Source organism: Ambystoma mexicanum, chromosome 11, assembly GCF_040938575.1.
Source record: "Ambystoma mexicanum isolate Mex_15411 chromosome 11, UKY_AmexF1_1, whole genome shotgun sequence".
Taxonomy (NCBI): Eukaryota; Metazoa; Chordata; class Amphibia; order Caudata; family Ambystomatidae; genus Ambystoma; species Ambystoma mexicanum.
Window position 1 is genome coordinate 970359173 of NC_090934.1, and position 20279 is coordinate 970379451.

General features: G+C 45.7%; 1 protein-coding gene across 1 annotated transcript in view; it reads right to left on the reverse strand.

The window, feature by feature from the left end:
* Positions 1 to 735: 735 nt before the first annotated feature.
* Positions 736 to 20279, reverse strand: part of LOC138503977 (uncharacterized) — a 541132-nt gene continuing 521588 nt past the window's right edge. The window contains exon 6 of the mRNA XM_069624120.1: positions 736 to 982. Within this exon, the coding sequence (XP_069480221.1) occupies positions 974 to 982 (9 nt within the window). The 3' untranslated portion in view covers positions 736 to 973. The remainder of the gene's footprint in view (positions 983 to 20279) is intronic.

Here is a 20279-nt window from a genome sequence, read left to right on the forward strand (position 1 = left end):
GTTTCCCTTCTGGTATTGTCTCAAATGGTTTGTGCACCTTCAGTAGAAAGTAGATCGTTGGTAGTTTTGGACATTTCACTGTAAGTAACTGGGTTTCCTCATCAGTCAGCAACCCTGTCCTCACCCATTTAGACACTAGTTCTCTACTTGCATGTTAATTGTTTTGGTGGGATTCTCTTTCAATTTCTCATAACATCCAGGTTCATTTAAATGTGCCTCTGCCATGTTGATATAATCAGATCTATTAATGACAACAATGTTGCCCCCTTTGTCTGCCTGATTGATAACAATATATTCATATCTACTCAACAAATTCAAGACTGCAAATATTAAATTGTTATATACTCTCATTTTGTGTGGCTTTTCCATGATACAATGAATGTCACGAGTCACGGCCTTCTGAAAAAGATCTATCACGTTTTCTGTTCCAAATATGGGTGTACATTTGGATTTGTCCTACATTTCTGTCTCTGTCAGGTGTTTGGGGGCAATATTAAGATTCCCTCTATATTTCTAATTCTTCTACCTTATATTGTTCTTACTGATATCCATAACAGTTGGGTTCATTATCTACCACCCTCTCACTCTGACTTGCACCTTTGAACTGTTTCTTATGGAAATACTTTTTAAGCTTCAACTTCCTTGTGAATTTGAATAAATCAATCAGTATGTGTGTCAATCCAATTAGTTCTGCTGACCAGAGCCAAAGACATCACTTGTCGAGAACCGCCACTTCTGACTCAGTCATTTCTTTATTAGAAAGATTAAACACTAAATTTGTTAACGTCGGGGTCTCTGCTGTTTCTAAGACCAAGACTGGGTTATCCTTCTTGCGTCTACTTCATCTCCTCCAACTCCCACCTCCAGTTCATCTTCTGGTTCTTGATTGGTTAAAGTACCTGTTGCGGACGGGTCTTGGAATCTGACCCGTTTTGTTTGAACTCCGAAATAGTTTTTTTCTTATTTACTAGTTTCACATGCCCTAGGTAAATAGACCTTAACACAATTAGTTTAATAACAAAGCAAAAGAAAATATTAACAATGTACGTCATGCGATTTCTCTTTCCTTAACTCTAATCACTCAATGTGCAATTCCAATTAAAACTAAAATAAGTATATAACATAAATGAGGTAGACACCCTCACATTCTATTACAAACCAAGTATACGTAAAAAGGAATACAAAGCGATGAATAATAATCTTGAACAATGGTCTAATTAGAAACAGTCCCACTGAAACTCCCAGGGATGTAATCCAATTGCCTCCACAAATCGCCCAAAGGTTTAATTTCTCAAAATAGTCAATTCTTGACATTCAGATACCAGGTGTTTCAATGACTCAACAGATAACAGGTAGCCGTCGCAATCTGGGCCCTTCACATTGTCAACTTTCCAGCGAAATTTGTTCTCGTTAGTGGCTAACAAATTAAGGTGGAAGCACAGTATCTTTCTGGCAAAACTCCAGGAAGAATAGAGTAATAGGTACAATGCACAGCATCCCAGTTTAAGATTAGCCCTGGTTAGATCAATGTGGCTCTTGTACGTCCTGATTTTTTCACATGTGCTAATGCAGTCCTGTTGTCGGGTATTCTTCCTTGCCAGAATGTTGTTGGTTCAAGCCTCTTCCCAAATAGTCGAGGCCAGACTCAAGAATGTAGCACAGGACTGGATCAGGGTGCTCTCAGTGCTAGCTTTCTCCACATCCATCAGCTCAAAGATAGAATTGGGGGTCGGGGCGTACCTTGAGACACAATTAGATCCTCTTCCACCAAATCTTTGAATTAATAGAGGTCAACCCTAATTCCACCCAGCAAGCCACCATTGGAACAGATTTTGACAAGCCTAGGTTTTTTTTCCAGAATAACCCTTCCAAGTAATCAAAATAGTATTCAATTAATTGGGAGTGGACCTCCAACCCATAGCATAGCGTTGGTACCATTTTGGCTTAATAAAACGTCAGCAGTGGTTTTAGTGAGAATTTACCAAAGCGGCAATGTAGCAGTTGCATTTGGCACAACATCTGCCTAATCTTAGCAATAACCTGCTCAATCAGCCGGGATTTTCCCTTTACCCCATAGATGTTAAAGCCAAGATATTTTTAGTAGCCAAACCTCTTCTATTTTTTGGGAGGTCAGCCTCCAGCTTGTTGACAGCTACCTTCGACCAGCATGGAAGACCAACATTTTAGTTATGGTCTGATTAGTGTTCAATGCATTTTCCGTGGTATACTTGCCAAAAGCCATCAAAATATACTGGATGACGACCTTTGAATGGTCCAACAGCAAGATGTCATCTGCATATGTAATCCATCTTAACCTGCACCCTAGCACAAAGGGGACAATAAACACGGCTTTTGCCAATTCTTCCTCAATATCCGATGGACAGATGCTAAATAGGAATGGTGCCAAGACGCAATCTTGACGGAGTCCATTCAATGTGGTAATTATTGCCGAAGTATTACCCCCTGGCTTAATCTCATACGTAAAGTCGTGTCAGAGTACAGGTTACCAGTCAAATGGTCGAAAACATTTGGTCGACAGACAATTTGGTCGACACCATTTGGTCGAATGCCAAATGGTCGAATTTTTTTTTTTTTTTTTAACCCATTTTTTGGTTTTTTTTGGGGGGGTCCCCCCCCAACCCCCTTTTTTTCTTTTTTATTTTTTTTCCCCACACGAAAACCCACAAAACACATATATATATATAAAAAAAAAAAATTCGACCATTTGGCATTCGACCAAATGGTGTCGACCAAATTGCAGTCGACCAGTTTGTTGTTGACCAGTTGACTAGACACCGTTTAGTTTACCAGAATGGCCAAGAGATTGTTAGGAACACCCCACTTCTTAAGTTTGTTCCAGAGCAGGATTCTCTCTATCTTGTCAAACGCCATCGATCAATCGATGGACACAGCATAGATGTTGGGCATTCGCCTTTCCCACACCCTCTGCTGGAAGTGGTTAATAAGAAAGCCTGCAGTACAAGTCCTGACCCCTTTCTCGGAAACCAATGTGTTTAGGTTTCAAAATACCTGCTTTCTCTGCCCATAAAAAAATCTCCACCAATGATATATGATATGATATGATGTGGCATTTATAACGTGCCTGTACTGAGGTGGCCTGGGAAGGGCCATCATTTTTGGATCCCGACCCTGGGGTGGACAAGTGAGGGAGGATCATCTGGGTAGGGGGTCATCGGCAAGTGGAGGAGAAGCACCAGGTGGTGAGACATGGTATCCCCCTATTTCCATAACCCACCCAACCCCTATCCCTGCTTATTGTATGGGAAACTACTGCTCCCATAATTCCTCCCCATGTTACATTGGCAGCACTACTGAGCCGAGGAAGATGAGGAATGAGATCAGGCAGATCACCTCTACTGACTTGCCATGGCTCTATCCCTGTAATGAAGCCAGGCAGAGTCAGACACGTAATCCTAACTATACACCTGCCACTTATTTACACTCCCTGTCAGGCGAATAGAAGGTGGCACGAACAGGGACACTTTAAGCGAGGCTGGGTACTAGAAGGAACAGCTCTAACAGGGCTGATGCAAACCAGATGATGGAAGTCGGAAGGCCAAGGGGTTGGTCTGCAGTTAAAAAGATTGAGAGAGAACCAGGCTAGAATCCCACACTTTCAGGAAGCCGTAAGTGTTCCAAGATGGAAAGCGAGTGACTGGAAGAAAGAAACATTCAAGGTACTTGGAAGCAGCCCGTAACCCTCCCGGGTGAACGACGGGGTTGGGGAGGAGCAGAGGGGGTATTGGAAATGGCCTTGACTGCAGCATGAAGATCGTTGATCAAGGGAGACAGATTAAGACTATCAGTGAGTTATCAAAGGCAACAAAATCCTGATTTGTGTTAAAAGCAAAAGTAACTGTAACTCTAAAGTTAAAGGTTGCTTGTCTGCCGGTAAAAAGCATAATGGAAAGGACAATTGCTGAATTGTAAAAGCAATAAATACAAAGTAACACAGTGGTCCTGCAAGGTGAAATCGCACAATCGCAAATCTCTTTGAAATGTTCTGAGTTGAACACGAACCAAAGACAAGAAAGTAACCGCGATCCCGAAAGAAAGTTGAATGAGAGAAAAACAAAGTTTGTGAACTCTGAATATGCCAAGAGGGCAAAATATAAGAACTTTGAAAGCGGCCAAGAAGGCAAACTAAAAGGAATAAGAAACTATAAGTACCAAGAGGCTTTGGTGTTGAAAGATGAGGAAGATGGTGGATTGCAGAAATATTGAAAGAGAGATTTAAATGGTCATGCAAAATAATGCTTGCAAATTAGAAAGTCTTCGACAGTGAAAAGACACCTGAGACAAAACGTGGGGAAGGGAACCCCTATGGAGTGAAAATTAAGTAAACAGGCTCGAGCCTGGCAGAGGAAAGCCTGTGCAGAACTGTGTGAAAAACTGAGAAAGTAAATGTGAAAGGAGAGACAGGCTCGAGCCCGGCAGAGGGAAGCCTGCGCCAAATTGTGGAAAGTTAAAGGTCAAAAGCGGGACTGTATATTTATGGCAAGGCGGAAGTGATTCAAATATCAGAGGTTTGAAGCCCAAGCCGGAACTGTTAATTTGTACCAATAAGCCAAAGTGTGAAAGACTGAAAGAACTGTGCCATGCACTTATCCCTTTTAAGAAACTCCCTATACCCTGCGATGCTGAACATGGGGAAGGGAGTTACTATTTAAACTATTCTGACAAGGGAGGCCACGATTTTAGAATCTGAGTCACCTTTATTTAAAATAGGGACAATAGTGGCAGGGTGCTAGGATTACGGGAACATTTGAGTAAATAGAGCAGACTTAAATACCCCAAATAAAGCCTGATTCATGTAATTATTTGCATGAAAAACGCAGATTTGTGTGCCTTTCTGCCCGGGAATCCCCATACCTCAAACAGGGATTTTCGGGCAGAAAGGCACACAAATCTGCGTTTTTCCCGCAAATAATTCCATGAATCAGGCTGATAGTATATAGGCCCAGAAGGAGAGATCAGACTTGAGAACTGCATTACAGATCCCACCGGGCCCTGGAGCCCTCAAGTTACTGAGCTTCAGCATTACCTTCTCAATATCCTCAGGAACGAACTTGAAATCCCAAGATCCCACCACACCCTCAAAGGTGGAAAGCTATAAACCAGGGCTATATAATTGAGTAAAATGGGTCACTCAAGCTTCTCCGGAACTGGGCATTATTTTAATATGAATTGAGCTCTCAATTTCCCAGTTATAATCGGCCAAAAACTATTGGCATCTTTTCCCAGTATGGTCATTAATATTCTCTCCCCCTCTCTCTCATGGCTCATTACTCGGAAATCTTTCAATGTACTCCTGTAGCTCACCTTTGCTTCCTTGCTGCCTTTAAGGCATTCAGGAATGGTCAGGATTGACTTTTAAGATTTTCATGGTCCTATGCATATTACTCATCTCTTTTTGGATTTCTGGGAAATGGACACCCCTTTTTGCGATAGAAGAAAAACACCCTTTCTTTACACTTTCGGGGGTTTGGTGGAAGACTTCTGTGAACAAAGCAAGGAAGGCAGTAGAATCCTGTCCACCACGCCTCATATTATTCAAGACTTTAACAACATGTTTCATGAAGTGGCTCTTATTCTTGTAATTCAAAACCAACCTATTTTTGGAGATGAACAAGTTACTTACCAAACTATAACGTTCTTTCGATGGGATGTTCCTCAGACGTATTCTTTATCTTTGATAATCATTTCCAGCTTGCTGGCCTCAGAAATTTTTTCCAGTAGAAGGTGCTGCGCGTCGATGTCCCTCGAGTCGGTGTCCCTCGACAGCCTCTGTATCGGCGCCGATGTCATCATGAGTACAAATAGTCTTGCGCAGCGTCCGTTTCTCAGTTCCGTTTTGAAGTTTAGTTTTGCTTTGCATAAATTGGTTAATAACCTTGAAGGAGCGTAACCTGCAACGACAAGGGAAAATTTTACTGCGGGGAAGGATGGGAGGGGCGATAAGGAATACATCATGGTACATCCCATCGAAAGAACGTTACCAGTTTGATATGTAACTTGTTCTTTGAAGGGATTGAATCCTCCGACGTATTCATTATCTTTGATAGACTCCCATAGCAGTAGTATATAGAGGAGGTGTGAGTAAAATGAAATGTTTCCCTTTAAAGATGCACAGAATGCAACACAGCTTTTCCAAATTTTGTCTCCTGGCTAGAGGAGGAATCAAGGCTGTAAAATTTGGTAAAAGTGTGTGCGGACGACCATGTGGCAGCCGCACATATGTCCTTAATTGGAACTTCTCTTTTTAGAGCTGAAGAAGCTGCGATACCCCTTGTTGAATGAGCCCTAAGATGTTGAGGGGGCTCTTTTCCTGCCAATTTATAGCATTCAATAATAGTTAAAATAATCCATCTTGAAATGGTTTGTTTTGTAATGGGAAAACCTAATTTGAGCCCTGCATACCCCACAAACAATTGGTCTGCTTGTCTGATTCTTGCAAGTCTGCTAATGTAAAAGCTTAAGGCACGCCTTGGATCCAGCCTGTGTAATCTCTCTTCCTCTTTCCCTGGTAGAGGAGGAGGATAGAACAAGGGTAAAGTTATTTTCTGAGTAATGTGGAATTCTGAGACCACCTATGGGAGAAAATTGGGCTTCACTTGTAAAGCAACCTTATCTTTGTGAAAGATTGTATGAGGAGGTTTGCACGATAAAGCTTGTAATTCGCTCACTCTTCTGGCAGAAGTTAAAGCCACTAGAAAAACTGTTTTAAGAGCGAGAAACCTTAATGAACAGGAATGAAGGGGTTCGAATGGAGTACCCATTAGAAATTTCAAGACTAGGTTTAGGTCCCACAATGGAACTTGAAAAGGGGTTGGGGAAAAACATTAGTTAATTCTTTCAGAAATTGAATTACTAAGGGTAATTTGAAATATTAAGGCTCCTCAGCAGTGCGCTTAAAGATTGACTACGCTGCGAGGTAACCCTTGATTGTACCAATTTGAAGACCTGAATTTGCTAAGTAAAGCAAGAAAGATAATACCATCGGTGTATTACATGAAAAGGGTTCAATATTCTTTTCTCTACACCAGCTGCAAAATTTGGCAGCGGTATAAAGTCTTTGTTGCTGGTCTTCTGGCTGAAACCAACACACCCATTACGTCATCCGGGAGATCCCACTCCTTGTATCTCAGCATTTCAGAAACCAGGCGTGAAGGTTTAGGGTTCTGCTATCCGGATGGAGAACCTGACCTCCCTTCTGCGAGTAAAGATCCTCTCTTTGCGGAAGATGAATCGGAGGGCAGATGGACATGTCTAGAAAATCCGGGTACCGCGTTCTCCTGGCCCAATCCAGGGCAATTAGGATCATGGGTTTCAGGAATCTTCTCAACCTCCTGATCATTTGCGGAACGTCCACTACGAACGTGTCCCCTAGAGCTCCTCTCGGGGGAAATTCCCTTGAACAATACTGATCGCACTTCCGGTTGATACTGGTGGTGAACAGATGCACTTGAGGGGTTCCCCAAAGGGCAAAGATTTCTTGAAGGACTTCCTGTGCTGGTACCCACTCGTGAGAGACTGTGTTCTGCCTCCTCAGAGCATCCGTCGTCAAGTCTTCTCTCCGATTAGGTGAACTGCGATAGAGAGATTCCTTCTTGGATTGCCCAAAACTAGAGCTGCATTGCCTCTCTACACAGTGGCAGTGACCCAATGCCTCCTCTTTTGTTGAGGTAGTGCATGGCCACTGTGTTGTCCGTCATTAGGACATTTTTTCCCTGTACTGATGGCAGGAAAGCTTTCAGCGCTAGTCTGCTCGATCTCAGCTCTAATAGGTTGATGTTTAGTCTGCACTCTGATGGAGACCAATGACCGCTGATGGTCAAGTCGTTGCCATGGGCTCCCCACCCCGTCAGTGAAGCATCCGTGACTACTTTTATCGCCGGCCATGGTTGCCAAAACTGTTCTCCTTTTAAGATGTTCTCCTGACAGGCCCACCAATGAAGGTCACGAGCTACTCTCTCTGGGATTAGTAGGAGATCTGACATTCTGCCTGAGAATTGGGACCACTGGGTACTTAGTGCTCACTGGAGAGATCTCATTCTCAGGCGGCCTCTGGCACTAGGAAGATGCAGGATGCCATGAGACCGAGCAACCTCAAAAAGTCGAAGGCAGGTAGACGTTGGGCATTTTGAAACCTGTAGAATATCTTGAGCCCTCACCTCTGGTGGCGAGGCTTTTCCCAGGGATGTGTCCAGGACTGCTCCAATTAACTGGAGTCTCTGTGATGGTATCATCTGTGATGTCTAGGTTGATGGAGAAGCCCCGCTTGTGAAGGAAGTCGCAAACAATCTAGATGGATCTGAGCTTGTTCCAGGGATACTGCTCTGATCAACCAGTCATCCAGGTACGGTCAGCCCAAATGGCAGAACTCGAAATTGATAATGAGAGTTGCCAATTGCGAACCTCAGGTATTTCCTGTGGTTGAGATGGATTGGCACATGGAAATAAGTATCCTGAAAGTCTAGAGATACCAACCAGTCCTGAAGCTGGAGGGCCTGAAGGATCAGAGAAAGGTTACCATCTTGAACTTGTCTTTCCTGAGGAATTTGTTCAATTCTCGCAAGTCCAAGATGTGTCTCAATCCTCCGTCCTTCTTTGGTACTAGAAAGTAGGGGGAATACCAACCCTTGTTCCTCTCTGCTACCGGTACCAGTTCTATGGCACCTTTCTCTAGCAGGTCTAAAATTTCTTGCATAAGGAGCGGGTCTGGAAACTTCAAAGAGTTGTTCCCTGGTGCATGACTCTGAGGAGCTTATAGGAAAGGCAGGCAGTAACCTTGGGCAACTGTCTCCAATGCCCAAGCATTTGATGTAATAGCCTGCTACGCTCACCTGGTTCCCACAGGGGCGTCGATCAGACCCGGACAGCTGCGGTCTCCACCAACGTGATGCGTAGTGAAGAGATGACAGTCTGGACTGGCCCGCCTAATCTTGTCTGCTGGACTCGTAGAAGTATTCTCCTGCAAGTGGAGAAAGGGATTTAGCCACCCGTGGACTTTAGTGATGCCCCCCCCCCCCCAACTGTTCTCGTTCTCCCCACTAATCACCTCCGATATCCCCTCTTGGTAATCTCACCTTATGTTTTTAAATGATGAGCTCTCCATCCTGCATGGCATGCAGGGGCGCGTAGATACCAGTTACTTCACTGGTTTGAAGGTACTGGAGGAGTTCCGGAGGAATATTGACTCCAGTGTCTATAAAGTTCAAAGAGTTCAATATGTCCGATGTTCACTCTTGTTCCATTCCCTCGTTAGGTTGCAGCTGGGTCCAAAATAATATTGCCTGGAGGCAGCTGATGGCCTTCAGGTAAGAGTCTGTATTACCAAAAACTGTCCGGTAAAAGTTGCATGAGTTTAACTTGCAGTTTTCTCTCCCTTTATAGGTGCGGCATAGAAAGATGCAGCAAATTAAAGGATAATACCTCCGGTGGTAAAGCAGGTAAGCCTATGGTGGCAAAGAGATTGTCTTTGTCGGTTTTCTCGGCTGACCTTGTTATTCCTTTTGTTTTCCCCCCAGGTGCTAGGTTTCGACGAAGAAAATGATGGAGGCAGCGCCGAGTTGAAAGATGTGGTGGACTGGTGAGTATAACGCGGCGCTACTGCTGGCGAAGCGACGCTGTTAGGCAGAAACCTGTGCAGTTCCCTCTGGGACTACTGCAAAATATTTAAGACTACAGGTATTTGGCAGTAAACCCACTTGGTAGCAGTCTGTACCACCCAGATTTACCTGGTAGCTGTGGCTGAGCAGTCAGACTTCCCTCAAGAAGAGTCAGGCAGTAGAGCATACATAATAGGTACAGAGGCACAGTAGTACAAGCAAACACTGACCAGAGCTAGGTGTAAAAGTATATAATTATTTATTTAAGACACAATCATAAATTACACTAGCACAGAAAAGGTAAGTAAGTCAAAACACAGTCACTATTACTTATATGTACATCCCTAGTTATTTGTTGGACAAGTCTAAGTTAACACCACTTATTTCCAGTCAGAGGTGAGCGCTTAACGTTAGATGGCACTCCAACAAGTTAGTTAAAAAGGGAGGGAAAAGGCAGAAGTAATGAAAACAGCAAGGCAAAACACTTTCCAGAGATTCACATTGAGTTTAGCAAGGCAGTCTATTGAGGAGCAAGGAAGTTCGGTTGCCAGGCCCACTCTAGGGAGAGCCAGGCGAAAATATGTCCAAGATCACACAATGTCACAAGTCTTTACAGGTGAGTAGAAAAGGTTTTACTAAGTTTAGAAAAGTTTAGTTAGGGTGTCCCAGGCTTACCCAGGTTCGAGAGCCGAGGGCTAAATCTACCGTGTACAATCGGTGGCAAGGGAAGCCGGGCGGAACACGGTACCTTTAAAATGGAAAGGATCCTCCAGCGGTGGCAGTTGTTCCTGGTAGTGGGTGCAAGTCGCGGCGTCGTCCAGAGGAAGAGAAGATCTCGACGTGGAGGAAAGCTGAAGGTCGTTGCACTACCAGGGAAGAAACCAGCCGTGGAGTTTTCCGGTTAAAAGGATGTTACCCCTCTTTCGCGGTTGAGGTAAAAAGTGGTATCCCGGTTGCCGGGGTGCTTGGCACAGGCAAGGCGGCCACGAGATGCTCCAGGGAGGCGAAAAGAAGGCAGAAACTGGTTGTCCCCACCAGTCAAGGGAAGAAGACTCTCCAGGCGGGAGATCTCCTCTGTCGTTGGGAAAAGTGGTGAGACGGTTCCGCAGGGCTCTACCGGTGGTGTCGTCTTGGCAGGTCGGCTCGGCTTCTCCCTCTTCGGCTTCTTAGGTCCTGTGGCGACTTCTGAAGAACCAGTCCCAAAAACCCTGCTTTTATGCAGCAAACCCCCATTCATACAGCCTAGCTGTCACTCAAACATGCTAAGTGGTGAGCGGGGCGGCTCACCACTTGGGCCAATCACACCAGAGTGTGACATGAGTTGGCAAGGCAACTCAGTCCAGGGTGCCTAAACCCCCTCCCAAACCCCTGTGGTACCCAGACAGAATGGCACCACTTTGGAGGGCTTCTGTGCAGAAGCCTGCCAAAAGTGGAACAAAGGCTCGACTCGGGTTCAGGGTTACTGAAGTGAACCTAGACGCCATTTTGGCGGCGAGTTCTGGCAAAAAATCCCAACCGGTGAATTTATATTAAATAAATAAACCGGCGGTATCTTTAACATTGCACCAAAAAGTGGTGCATTAAAATCAATGGGAAATCCCATTGGGAAATATTCCGGTGGAATATTTCCGTGGTATCCACTGCCACCAGCCAGAACTCGGCGAGGGGGGACGGGACAGTACCCCCTTGACAACAGACCCAGGGGCAATCTAATTGCCCCTACCAGTACTTCCACAGTATGATGGTTTGTACTGGTTAAGTTCCTAAATTAAGACTAGTAAAGTCAATGGTGACTTTACAGACCCAGGGAGACAGTAGTCAGTCCCAGGGTGTGGAGTCTATGTTTGGGGGTCTCTATGACACCCCTGTGTTACTGCACTGAGGGTGCTGTGTAACACACATTCAAAAACCAATGATAGCCTATGGGGAAAAAATACCCCATAGCCCATAAGCACATAGCAAGTCACAGAAACACTCTCAAGTCATGTCCAAGAGTGAGGGTAAAAGAGTCTCACTCTTGGCAGGAGAAAAAAATAAACCCCAAAAATCCAGCAAAGCTGCTGGGGGACTCACTAGGTTAGGAAATTCAGCCTAAACAGAGAATTCTCCCTAACACTCGCCACCCCCAGACTAAGGGACAGGAGGATTTAATCCACTCCTGGATGAACCTCATACCTCTAGTCGATGACATACATCCTAGAGAGTCCATCAGCATTTTCATGGTGACACCCTGACCTGTGCTCAATGGTGAAATCAAACCCTTGGAGGCAGATTGACCATCTCAATAGTTTTGGATTTTCCCCTTTCATTTGCATTGACCATCTCAAGGGTTGGTGGTAAGTCTGAATGACAAAAGTAGACCCATACAAGTATGGCCTAAACTTCTTCAGTGCCCACACAATAGCAAAGCATTCTCTTTCTATTGTTGCCCACCTTGTTTCAGGATCCTTCCGTTTTCTACTGATGAAGCAAATGGGGTGTTCCCTACCCTTCTCATCCAGTTGGCTAAGAACTGCACCTATACCTACATTGGAAGCATCCGTTTGTACAATGAAAGTTTGGTGGTAGTCAGGAGCTCGGAGTACTGAAGCTTGGCAAAGAGCTTTCTTCAGGTTTTCAAAGGCCTGATTGCATTCCTCATTCCATTTGACCTTCTTAGGGAATTTTGGAGAGGAGATCACATTCAGAGGAGAAGCTATGGTCCCATAGTTCTCAATGAAATTCCTGTAATACCCAGTGAGGCCTAAGAAGGCTCTCACCTGGGTCTGAGTAGTAGGTGTTGTCCAATTTTGCACAGCTTCAATCTTGCTGAGCAAAGGCCTTATCTCTCCACCTCCTACCTCATGTCCAAGGTAGACCACTTTACTCTGTCCAATTTGGCATTTGCTTGCCTTTATGGTCAGATTGGCCTGCTCAAGAGCCTGCAAAACATGTCCTAAGTGGTTCACATGTTCCTCCCAGGAGTGGCTGAAGACTGCAATGTCATCCAAGTATGCCATGCAGAAGTCCTCCATCCCAGCTAGAACTTGGTTCACCATCCTTTGGAATGTTGCAGGTGAATTTTTGTAGTGCAAAAGGCATAACCTTGAATTGGTATAGGCCAACTGGGGTAGAAAATGCAGTTTTCTCCTTGGCATGGTCTGTCAGGGCTATTTGCCAATAGCCTGACATAAGGTCCAGTGTGCTGAGGTACTTGGCTGCACCAAGTTTATCCACCAACTCATCTGTCCTTGGCAAAGGGTGGGCATCAGTCTTGGTGACTGCATTAAGAGCTCTATAGTCCACACAGAATCTCAACTCTTTGGATCCTGCCTTTGGTACTAACACCACTGGGCTAGACCATGGACTAGTAGAGGGCTCTATTACCCCGAGATCAAGCATCTTCTTGACCTCACCTTTGATGTGGGTTCTGACATGTTCTGACATTCTGTATCCTCTGCTTTTGACTGGCAGACAGTCACCAGTGAGTATATCATGCTGTCCCCAAGGGGTCAAGCCTGGTGAAAGTGAGAACAGAGGGGCAAACTGATTTAACATAGCTTTGCACTCCTCCTGTTGCTCAGGGGTCAGATCTGAAGAGAGATTAACTCCTTCAACCTTTTCGTCCAAAGGTAAGCCTCTCAGGAGGTCAGGTAGAGCGTCACTCTCCGCCTCCTCTTCTGTTGAAGCTTAAGCAAGGCTCCTACTTCTGGTCTAGAGACATAGGCTTTGAGGTGGTTGGTGTGGAAGACTATGGGAGCTTCCCTGGGTTTGCCCAGATCCACCAGATAGTTGACCTCTCCAAGTTTTCCCACAACCTTGAAGGGTCCCATCCATTTGTCTTGCAAGGCCCTCTGCCTTGTTGGAAGCATAACTATAACTAGCTGGTCTTGAGTAAACTCAACCATGTTAGCCTTCTGATCATGCCAATGTTTGATCAGAGCTTGTCCAGCTTTCAAGTTGTCACTTGCTTCTGCCATCATGTGTGACATTCTCCTTCGGAGACCTATCACATGGTCAGTCACTCTGACTGGCTTGGGGGAAGGAGCACTCTCCAACCCCTCCTTAATCAGGGCCAAGGGACCTCTGACTGGATGGCCATAGAGAAGTTCAAAGGGAGAATAACCTACTCCCTCCTGAGGGACTTCTCTATAAGCAAAGAGAAGGCATGGCAGTAGAAGGTCCCACTTCTTTTTAAGGGGTTCTTCTAAAGCACCTATCATGCTCTTCATGGTTCTGTTAAACCTTTCTACCAACCCGTTTGTCTGAGGGTGGTAGGCGGTTGAGAACTTGTAGGTAACTCCGCAGGTTTTCCACATGGCTTTCATGTAGTGGGACATAAAATTTGACCCCCTGTCAGAGATCACCTCCTTAGGAAACCCAACCCTGGTAAAAATACCAAGGAGGGCCTTAGCTACATCCGGAGCTGTAACAATCCTCATAGGAATTGCCTCAGGGTACCTAGTAGCATGGTCTACTACAACAAGGATAAACCTGTTGCCTGAGGAGGTTGGAGGATCAAGGGGACCAACAATGTCAATCCCCACCCTCTCAAATGGGACTCCCACAACAGGGAGAGGCACTAAAGGTGCCACATTCTTGGAACCAACCTTACCAGAAGTCTGGCAGGTATGGCAGCTCCTGCAATATCTATCTACTTCAGCCCCAATCTTTGGCCAATAAAAGTAGAGAGAGAGCCTTTCCTTGGTCTTCTTGAAACTCAAGTGACCAGCCAAAGGAATCTCGTGGGCTAGTTGCAAGAACTGTTGTCTGTTCTCTTGGGGCACTACCAGGCGTTGGTAGGCTCCAGGTTCAGATCCAGTTGGTTCACTGTAGAAGAGGCCATCTTCCCAGTGTCACCTATACTTCCCAGGCTCTTGCCCATCAGCCTGAGAAGCTGCCTGTTGGCGAAGGCCCTCCAGAGTTGGACATTCTCTTTGTCCCTTACGAAAAGCCGACCTGCTGGGTCCACCTTCTGCCAGTAAAGACTGCAGCTCAGGATGGTCAGCCGGGTCCAGGTCTCCAATAAGTTCTGGGCCTCCTACTAGCTCTTCTTCAGAGTCTAGTTCAACCAGACAGGGTTGTACCTCCCTCTCAGCCTCAGCTGGAGGTGGAGTTACAGGTGTAACTTTGGACAACCTCAGGGAAGTCCTTGTTGGAAGCACTGGAGTGCTTGCTGTAGGCTTTTTCCTAGGAGTCTTGGGTTGCCCCTTTGCTCCTGATCTGGTAGTCACTGCAGTAAGTTGCTCCAGTGGAAGAGGAGTGATTTCTGTCATCATCTCATGAGATAAACCTCGCAGGGTTTTCACTCTTGCAGGTTTGGTGAGCTCCGGTAACCTTTTACTAGGAGGTCTGGGGGTATGTGACACAACTCCAAGAGCTTTCAGGTCATTACCCAACAGAACCCTTCCTGGTACTTCACATTGTATACTGACAGGTATCTTCACAGCCATATCATTACACTGGATGAGAACTGGTAACTGGGGACACATCTGCACAGGCCCTCCAGCTAACTTGGTGAGGCATTTGGGTGCCTTAGCAACATCATCTGCCTTGAAAAATGATTCATCCACCACAGTTATGCTATCCCCAGAGTCCCTGATGGCATGAGTCTCCTGACCATTCAGGTGGACACTGTCCTTATAATACTCTTTAGTATTATCTGGGATAGAATTATAGACATCTAAATTCTGTTGTTCCCACAACCCCGGAGAGACTAAAGAAACACTGGCTGAGACTCCAGTGGGTTCATCAGCCAGTAGTAGAAAGTTTCCACTTGCCATAGGGACTTCCTCCTCTGGAGCGAAGGCTAAGGAGACAAGTTGCATCCCTGAAGGTTTACCCTTACATCTGGGATCTCATTTCACATGGCCAGTAGCCTTACAAACATAACAGGATCCAAAGGTCCTTTGGAATGGAGGCTTGTTCTGACCTCCTTCTGGTTTGGCACCAGAAGGTATACTACTCTGCTGTGGTTTCCCAGGTGGCTTACCCTTATGGTGTGGTTTGGGGCCCTCTTTGGAATTGGAATTATTAGAATTCTCTTTGGAGTCTTTCTTAGGCTGTCTCCCCTCATCCTTCTTCTGAGTTACCCCAGAATCCTTGTGAGTAGCCCTGTTGGCAACCCACAAGTCAGCAGCCTTAGCTATCTTTCTAGGATCTAATTCCTGTGAATCAGCCAAGTGCTGTCTGAGCTCAGGAGAGCAGGCATCATAAATTGACTCCATCATTACAAGATTTCTCATTCCTTCATAAGTGTTCACTTTGTAACCCTTAATCCATCCCTCTAAGTTTTTCAACCCTTCACACACCCAGGTAGCCCAAGGGGTACCATCATGCTTTTTGAGGCTTCTAAACCTCCTAAGATACTGGGAAGGGGTCTTCCCAAACCTAGCTATCAAAGCTAGTTTCACACATTCATACTCTTTCCTATCCTCCTCTCCCAACTCCATTACTGCATCAGTCGCAACAGGGGGGAGCCCAGAGAACAACCAGGTGAGTAACTCATTACCTGTGATATTCTGGAGCCCATGATTATACTCAAACATAGACAACCAATCCAACACAACCAACTTAGGCTCATACATACCAATCAATTCTTTAGGCATCCGGGGTCTTTTAGGACTGGAACTTCTAGAGGAGCCAGAGAGAGAAGCATTCTCAACAGACAATTTCTTCATTTCTAGCTCATACTTGAGCTCCATTTCTCTTAGCCTTAGTTCTTTGTCAGTTTGAGCATTAAGTTTCTTGTACTCTAATTCAAGTTTCATTTTCTCCAGTTCATAGTACTGAGGACCAAATGTGGGACCTGGCAAAGGCCCAGTAGGTACAGCTGGTAGATCAGACAGAGGTCTAGAGGGAACATCTACAACAGTTTCATCTTCCTCTTCTGGTTCTGACCCAAGATCATCAATACTTTGTTCAATATCAATATCATTGCTGTTCTCTACATTTTCTGGAGTGGTAGGTTCCTCTGAACCATCATCCAGACTTTGGTTTTCTAACAACCTTTCTATTAGCTCCATTTTCTTGCCTTTAGTCATGAGATTCTTATGCTTACAGAGAACTCTTAAACAATCAGCAGTTTTTGTAGCAAGGGACTCTTGACTATAACTTTCCATAGCAGACCTGTTAGAAAATGACTTTTTTTTCTTTTTGTGCTTAAGCTTTGTGGTCAGTTGCACTAAGGTATCTCAAAAGTACACTAAAGTGTATGCTCAATACAAATCCCACCGCTGTACACCAGTGTTAGGCAGAAACCTGTGCAGTTCCCTCTGGGACCACTGCAAAAGATTTAAGACTACAGGTATTTGGCAGTAAACCCACTTGGTAGCAGTCTGTACCACCCAGATTTACCTGGTAGCTGTGGCCGAGCAGTCAGACTTCCCTCAAGAAGAGTCAGGCAGTATATAGAGCATACATAATAGGTACAGAGGCACAGTAGTACAAGCAAACACTGACCAGAGCTAGGTGTAAAAGTATATAATTATTTATTTAAAAGACACACTCATAGATTACACTAGCACAGAAAAGGTAAGTAAGTCAAAACACAGTCACTATTACTTATATGTACATCCCTAGTTATTTGTTGGACAAGTCTAAGTTAACACCACTTATTTCCAGACAGAGGTGAGCGCTTAACGTTAGATGGCACTCCAACAAGTTAGTTAAAAAGGGAGTGAAAAGGCAGAAGTAATGAAAACAGCAAGGCAAAACATTTTACAGAGATTCACAGTGAGTTTAGCAAGGCAGTCTATTGAGGAGCAAGGAAGTTCGGTTGCCAGGCCCACTCTAGGGAGAGCCAGGCGAAAATATGTCCAAGATCACACAATGTCACAAGTCTTTACAGGTGAGTAGAAAAGGTTTTACTAAGTTTAGAAAAGTTTAGTTAGAGTGTCCCAGGCTTACCCAGGTTCGAGAGCCGAGGGCTAAATCTACCCCGTACAATCGGTGGCAAGGGATGCCGGGCGGAACACGGTACCTTTAAAATGGAACGGATCGTCCAGCGGTGGCAGTTGTTCCTGGTAGTGGGTGCAAGTCGCGGCATCGTCCAGAGGAAGAGAAGATCTCGACGTGGAGGAAAGCTGAAGGTCGTTGCACTACCAGGGAAGAAACCACTCGTGGAGTTTTCCGGTTAAAAGGATGTTACCCCTCTTTCGCGGTTGAGGTAAAAAGTGGTATCCCGGTTGCCGGGGTGCTTGGCACAGGCAAGGCGGCCACGAGATGCTCCAGGGAGGTGAAAAGAAGGCAGAAACTGGTTGTCCCCACCAGTCAAGGGAAGAAGACTCTCCAGGCTGGAGATCTCCTCTGTCGTTGGGAAAAGTGGTGAGACGGTTCCGCAGGGCTCCACCGGTGGTGTCGTCTTGGCAGGTCGGCTCGGCTTCTCCCTCTTCGGCTTCTTAGGTCCTGTGGCGACTTCTGAAGAACCAGTCCCAAAAACCCTGCTTTTATGCAGCAAACCCCCATTCATACAGCCTAGCTGTCACTCAAACATGCTAAGTGGTGAGCGGGGCGGCTCACCACTTGGGCCAATCACACCAGAGTGCGACATGAGTTGGCAAGGCAACTCAGTCCAGGGTGCCTAAACCCCCTCCCACACCCCCTGTGGTACCCAGACAGAATGGCACCACTTTGGAGGGCTTCTGTGCAGAAGCCTGCCAAAAGTGGAACAAAGGCTCGACTCGGGTTCAGGGTTACTGAAGTGAACCTAGACGCCAATTTGGCGGCGAGTTCTGGCAAAAAATCCCAACCGGTGAATTTATATTAAATAAATAAACAGGCAGTATCTTTAATATTGCACCAAAAAGTGGTGCATTAAAATCAATGGGAAATCCCATTGGGAAATATTCCGGTGGAATATTTCCGTGGTATCCACTGCCACCAGCCAGAACTCGGCGAGGGGGGACGGGACAGTACCCCCTCGACAACAGACCCAGGGGCAATCTAATTGCCCCTACCAGTACTTCCACAGTATGATGGTTTGTACTGGTTAAGTTCCTAAGTTAAGACTAGTAAAGTCAATGGTGACTTTACAGACCCAGGGAGACAGTAGTCAGTCCCAGGGTGTGGAGTCTATGTTTGGGGGTCTCTATGACACCCCTGTGTTACTGCACTGAGGGTGCTGTGTAACACACATTCAAAAACCAATGATAGCCTATGCGGAAAAAATACCCCATAGCCCATAAGCACATAGCAAGTCACAGAAACACTCTCAAGTCATGTCCAAGAGTGAGGGTAAAAGAGTCTCACTCTTGGCAGGAGAAAAAAATAAACCCCAAAAATCCAGCAAAGCTGCTGGGGGACTCACTAGGTTAGGAAATTCAGCCTAAACAGAGAATTCTCCCTAACAGACGCGTGCTGAAATAATGTCCTTTCCAGGCTCGGAGATGTGCTGGTTCCGGAATCAGGTAAGGAATCAAATAATGTCCGTGATCTAACCTCTTCTCCTTTCTTTTCCTTTTGTCTAGGAGCTCCGGATTCGAGGAGGGCGTGGCAGAAGACTGGATGCTGACTTGCAGACACGGTGAGCGTTACGCTGCTGGATGCAGAATAACATGAAGCATGAGCTGCTGTTCGGGCGTGGTTTAAATAGCCTGCAAAGTAGTCCCAGGTAAGAAGTTCCCCATAACCACACCCGAGTAAAAAATAGTCCCTGTAATAAAATAGTCCCATCCAGGCCTCACGTTGGCTTGAACTCATTTGCAGCATGGTCTGCATAAGGTAAGTAAAGTCTATTAGCCTGGCGCCTAGGGCACCAGGACTGAATCCAAAGAGCCCCCAGCCCGGGCTGTTGGGGTTTTAATGAGTATCTGGATGCCTGCTCCCGGGGCTGATGGACTCGATCCGGATGCCCGGGGGTAGGCATCATGACATAGCCTGCCATTCTGCCAGATGTTGAGTTAACATGTCCCCTACTGGTGTCTTGTGAGGGGAAACCTCAGAGGGGTTTAGAAGCGGCTGACGCAGATGCTGACGGTAAAGTAGCACATGCTGGTGCAGATTTTGTACTTTTGACCTGTCCACCATGGGTGAATCGTCTCTGGCCCTTTTGAGCTGGCTGTCCTCTGCCTTTCCTGAATGCGGAGTAAAAGCGAAAGGGCTTACCCCTCCAGGATGTACCTGTGGGGGGGGATTTGGAGTTTGCCGGATTGCAGCCCCAAGGGATTTCGCTGCTGCTTTGGATGTTTGCAATTTCTCCAGGCCGTCATCGGCCTTCTTTCCAAATAGAGAAGTGTTGTCAAAGGGCATATTCAGAAGTCTGGCTTGCACATCTGGAGCAAAACCAGACTTCCGCAACAACGCAGACCTGCTGATTGTGGTACTCGCCACTATGGCACTGCTGATGCTGTCAGCACAGTGAAAGCCTATTTGAAGGGACTCACATAGATGTTGTTTAAGAATGCTTTCTGTTCTTCCCGTTCTGGGAGACAGTCAGCCGCAGATGAAGTACTCTCCCAAAGGGTGTGGCTGAATTTTGCTAGCGTGCAAGTGGCGTTTATAGTTTTAAGTGCCATACTACATGCCGAAGAGACTTTTTTTGACATGGCGTCAAATCTTTGATCGTCTCTGTCTTGTGAAATAGTGGGGTATGCCGACTTACTGTTTGATGAAGTTGCTGCCTGCACAACTAAACTCTCTGGAGTTGGATGTTTGCTTAGATATTCGGGA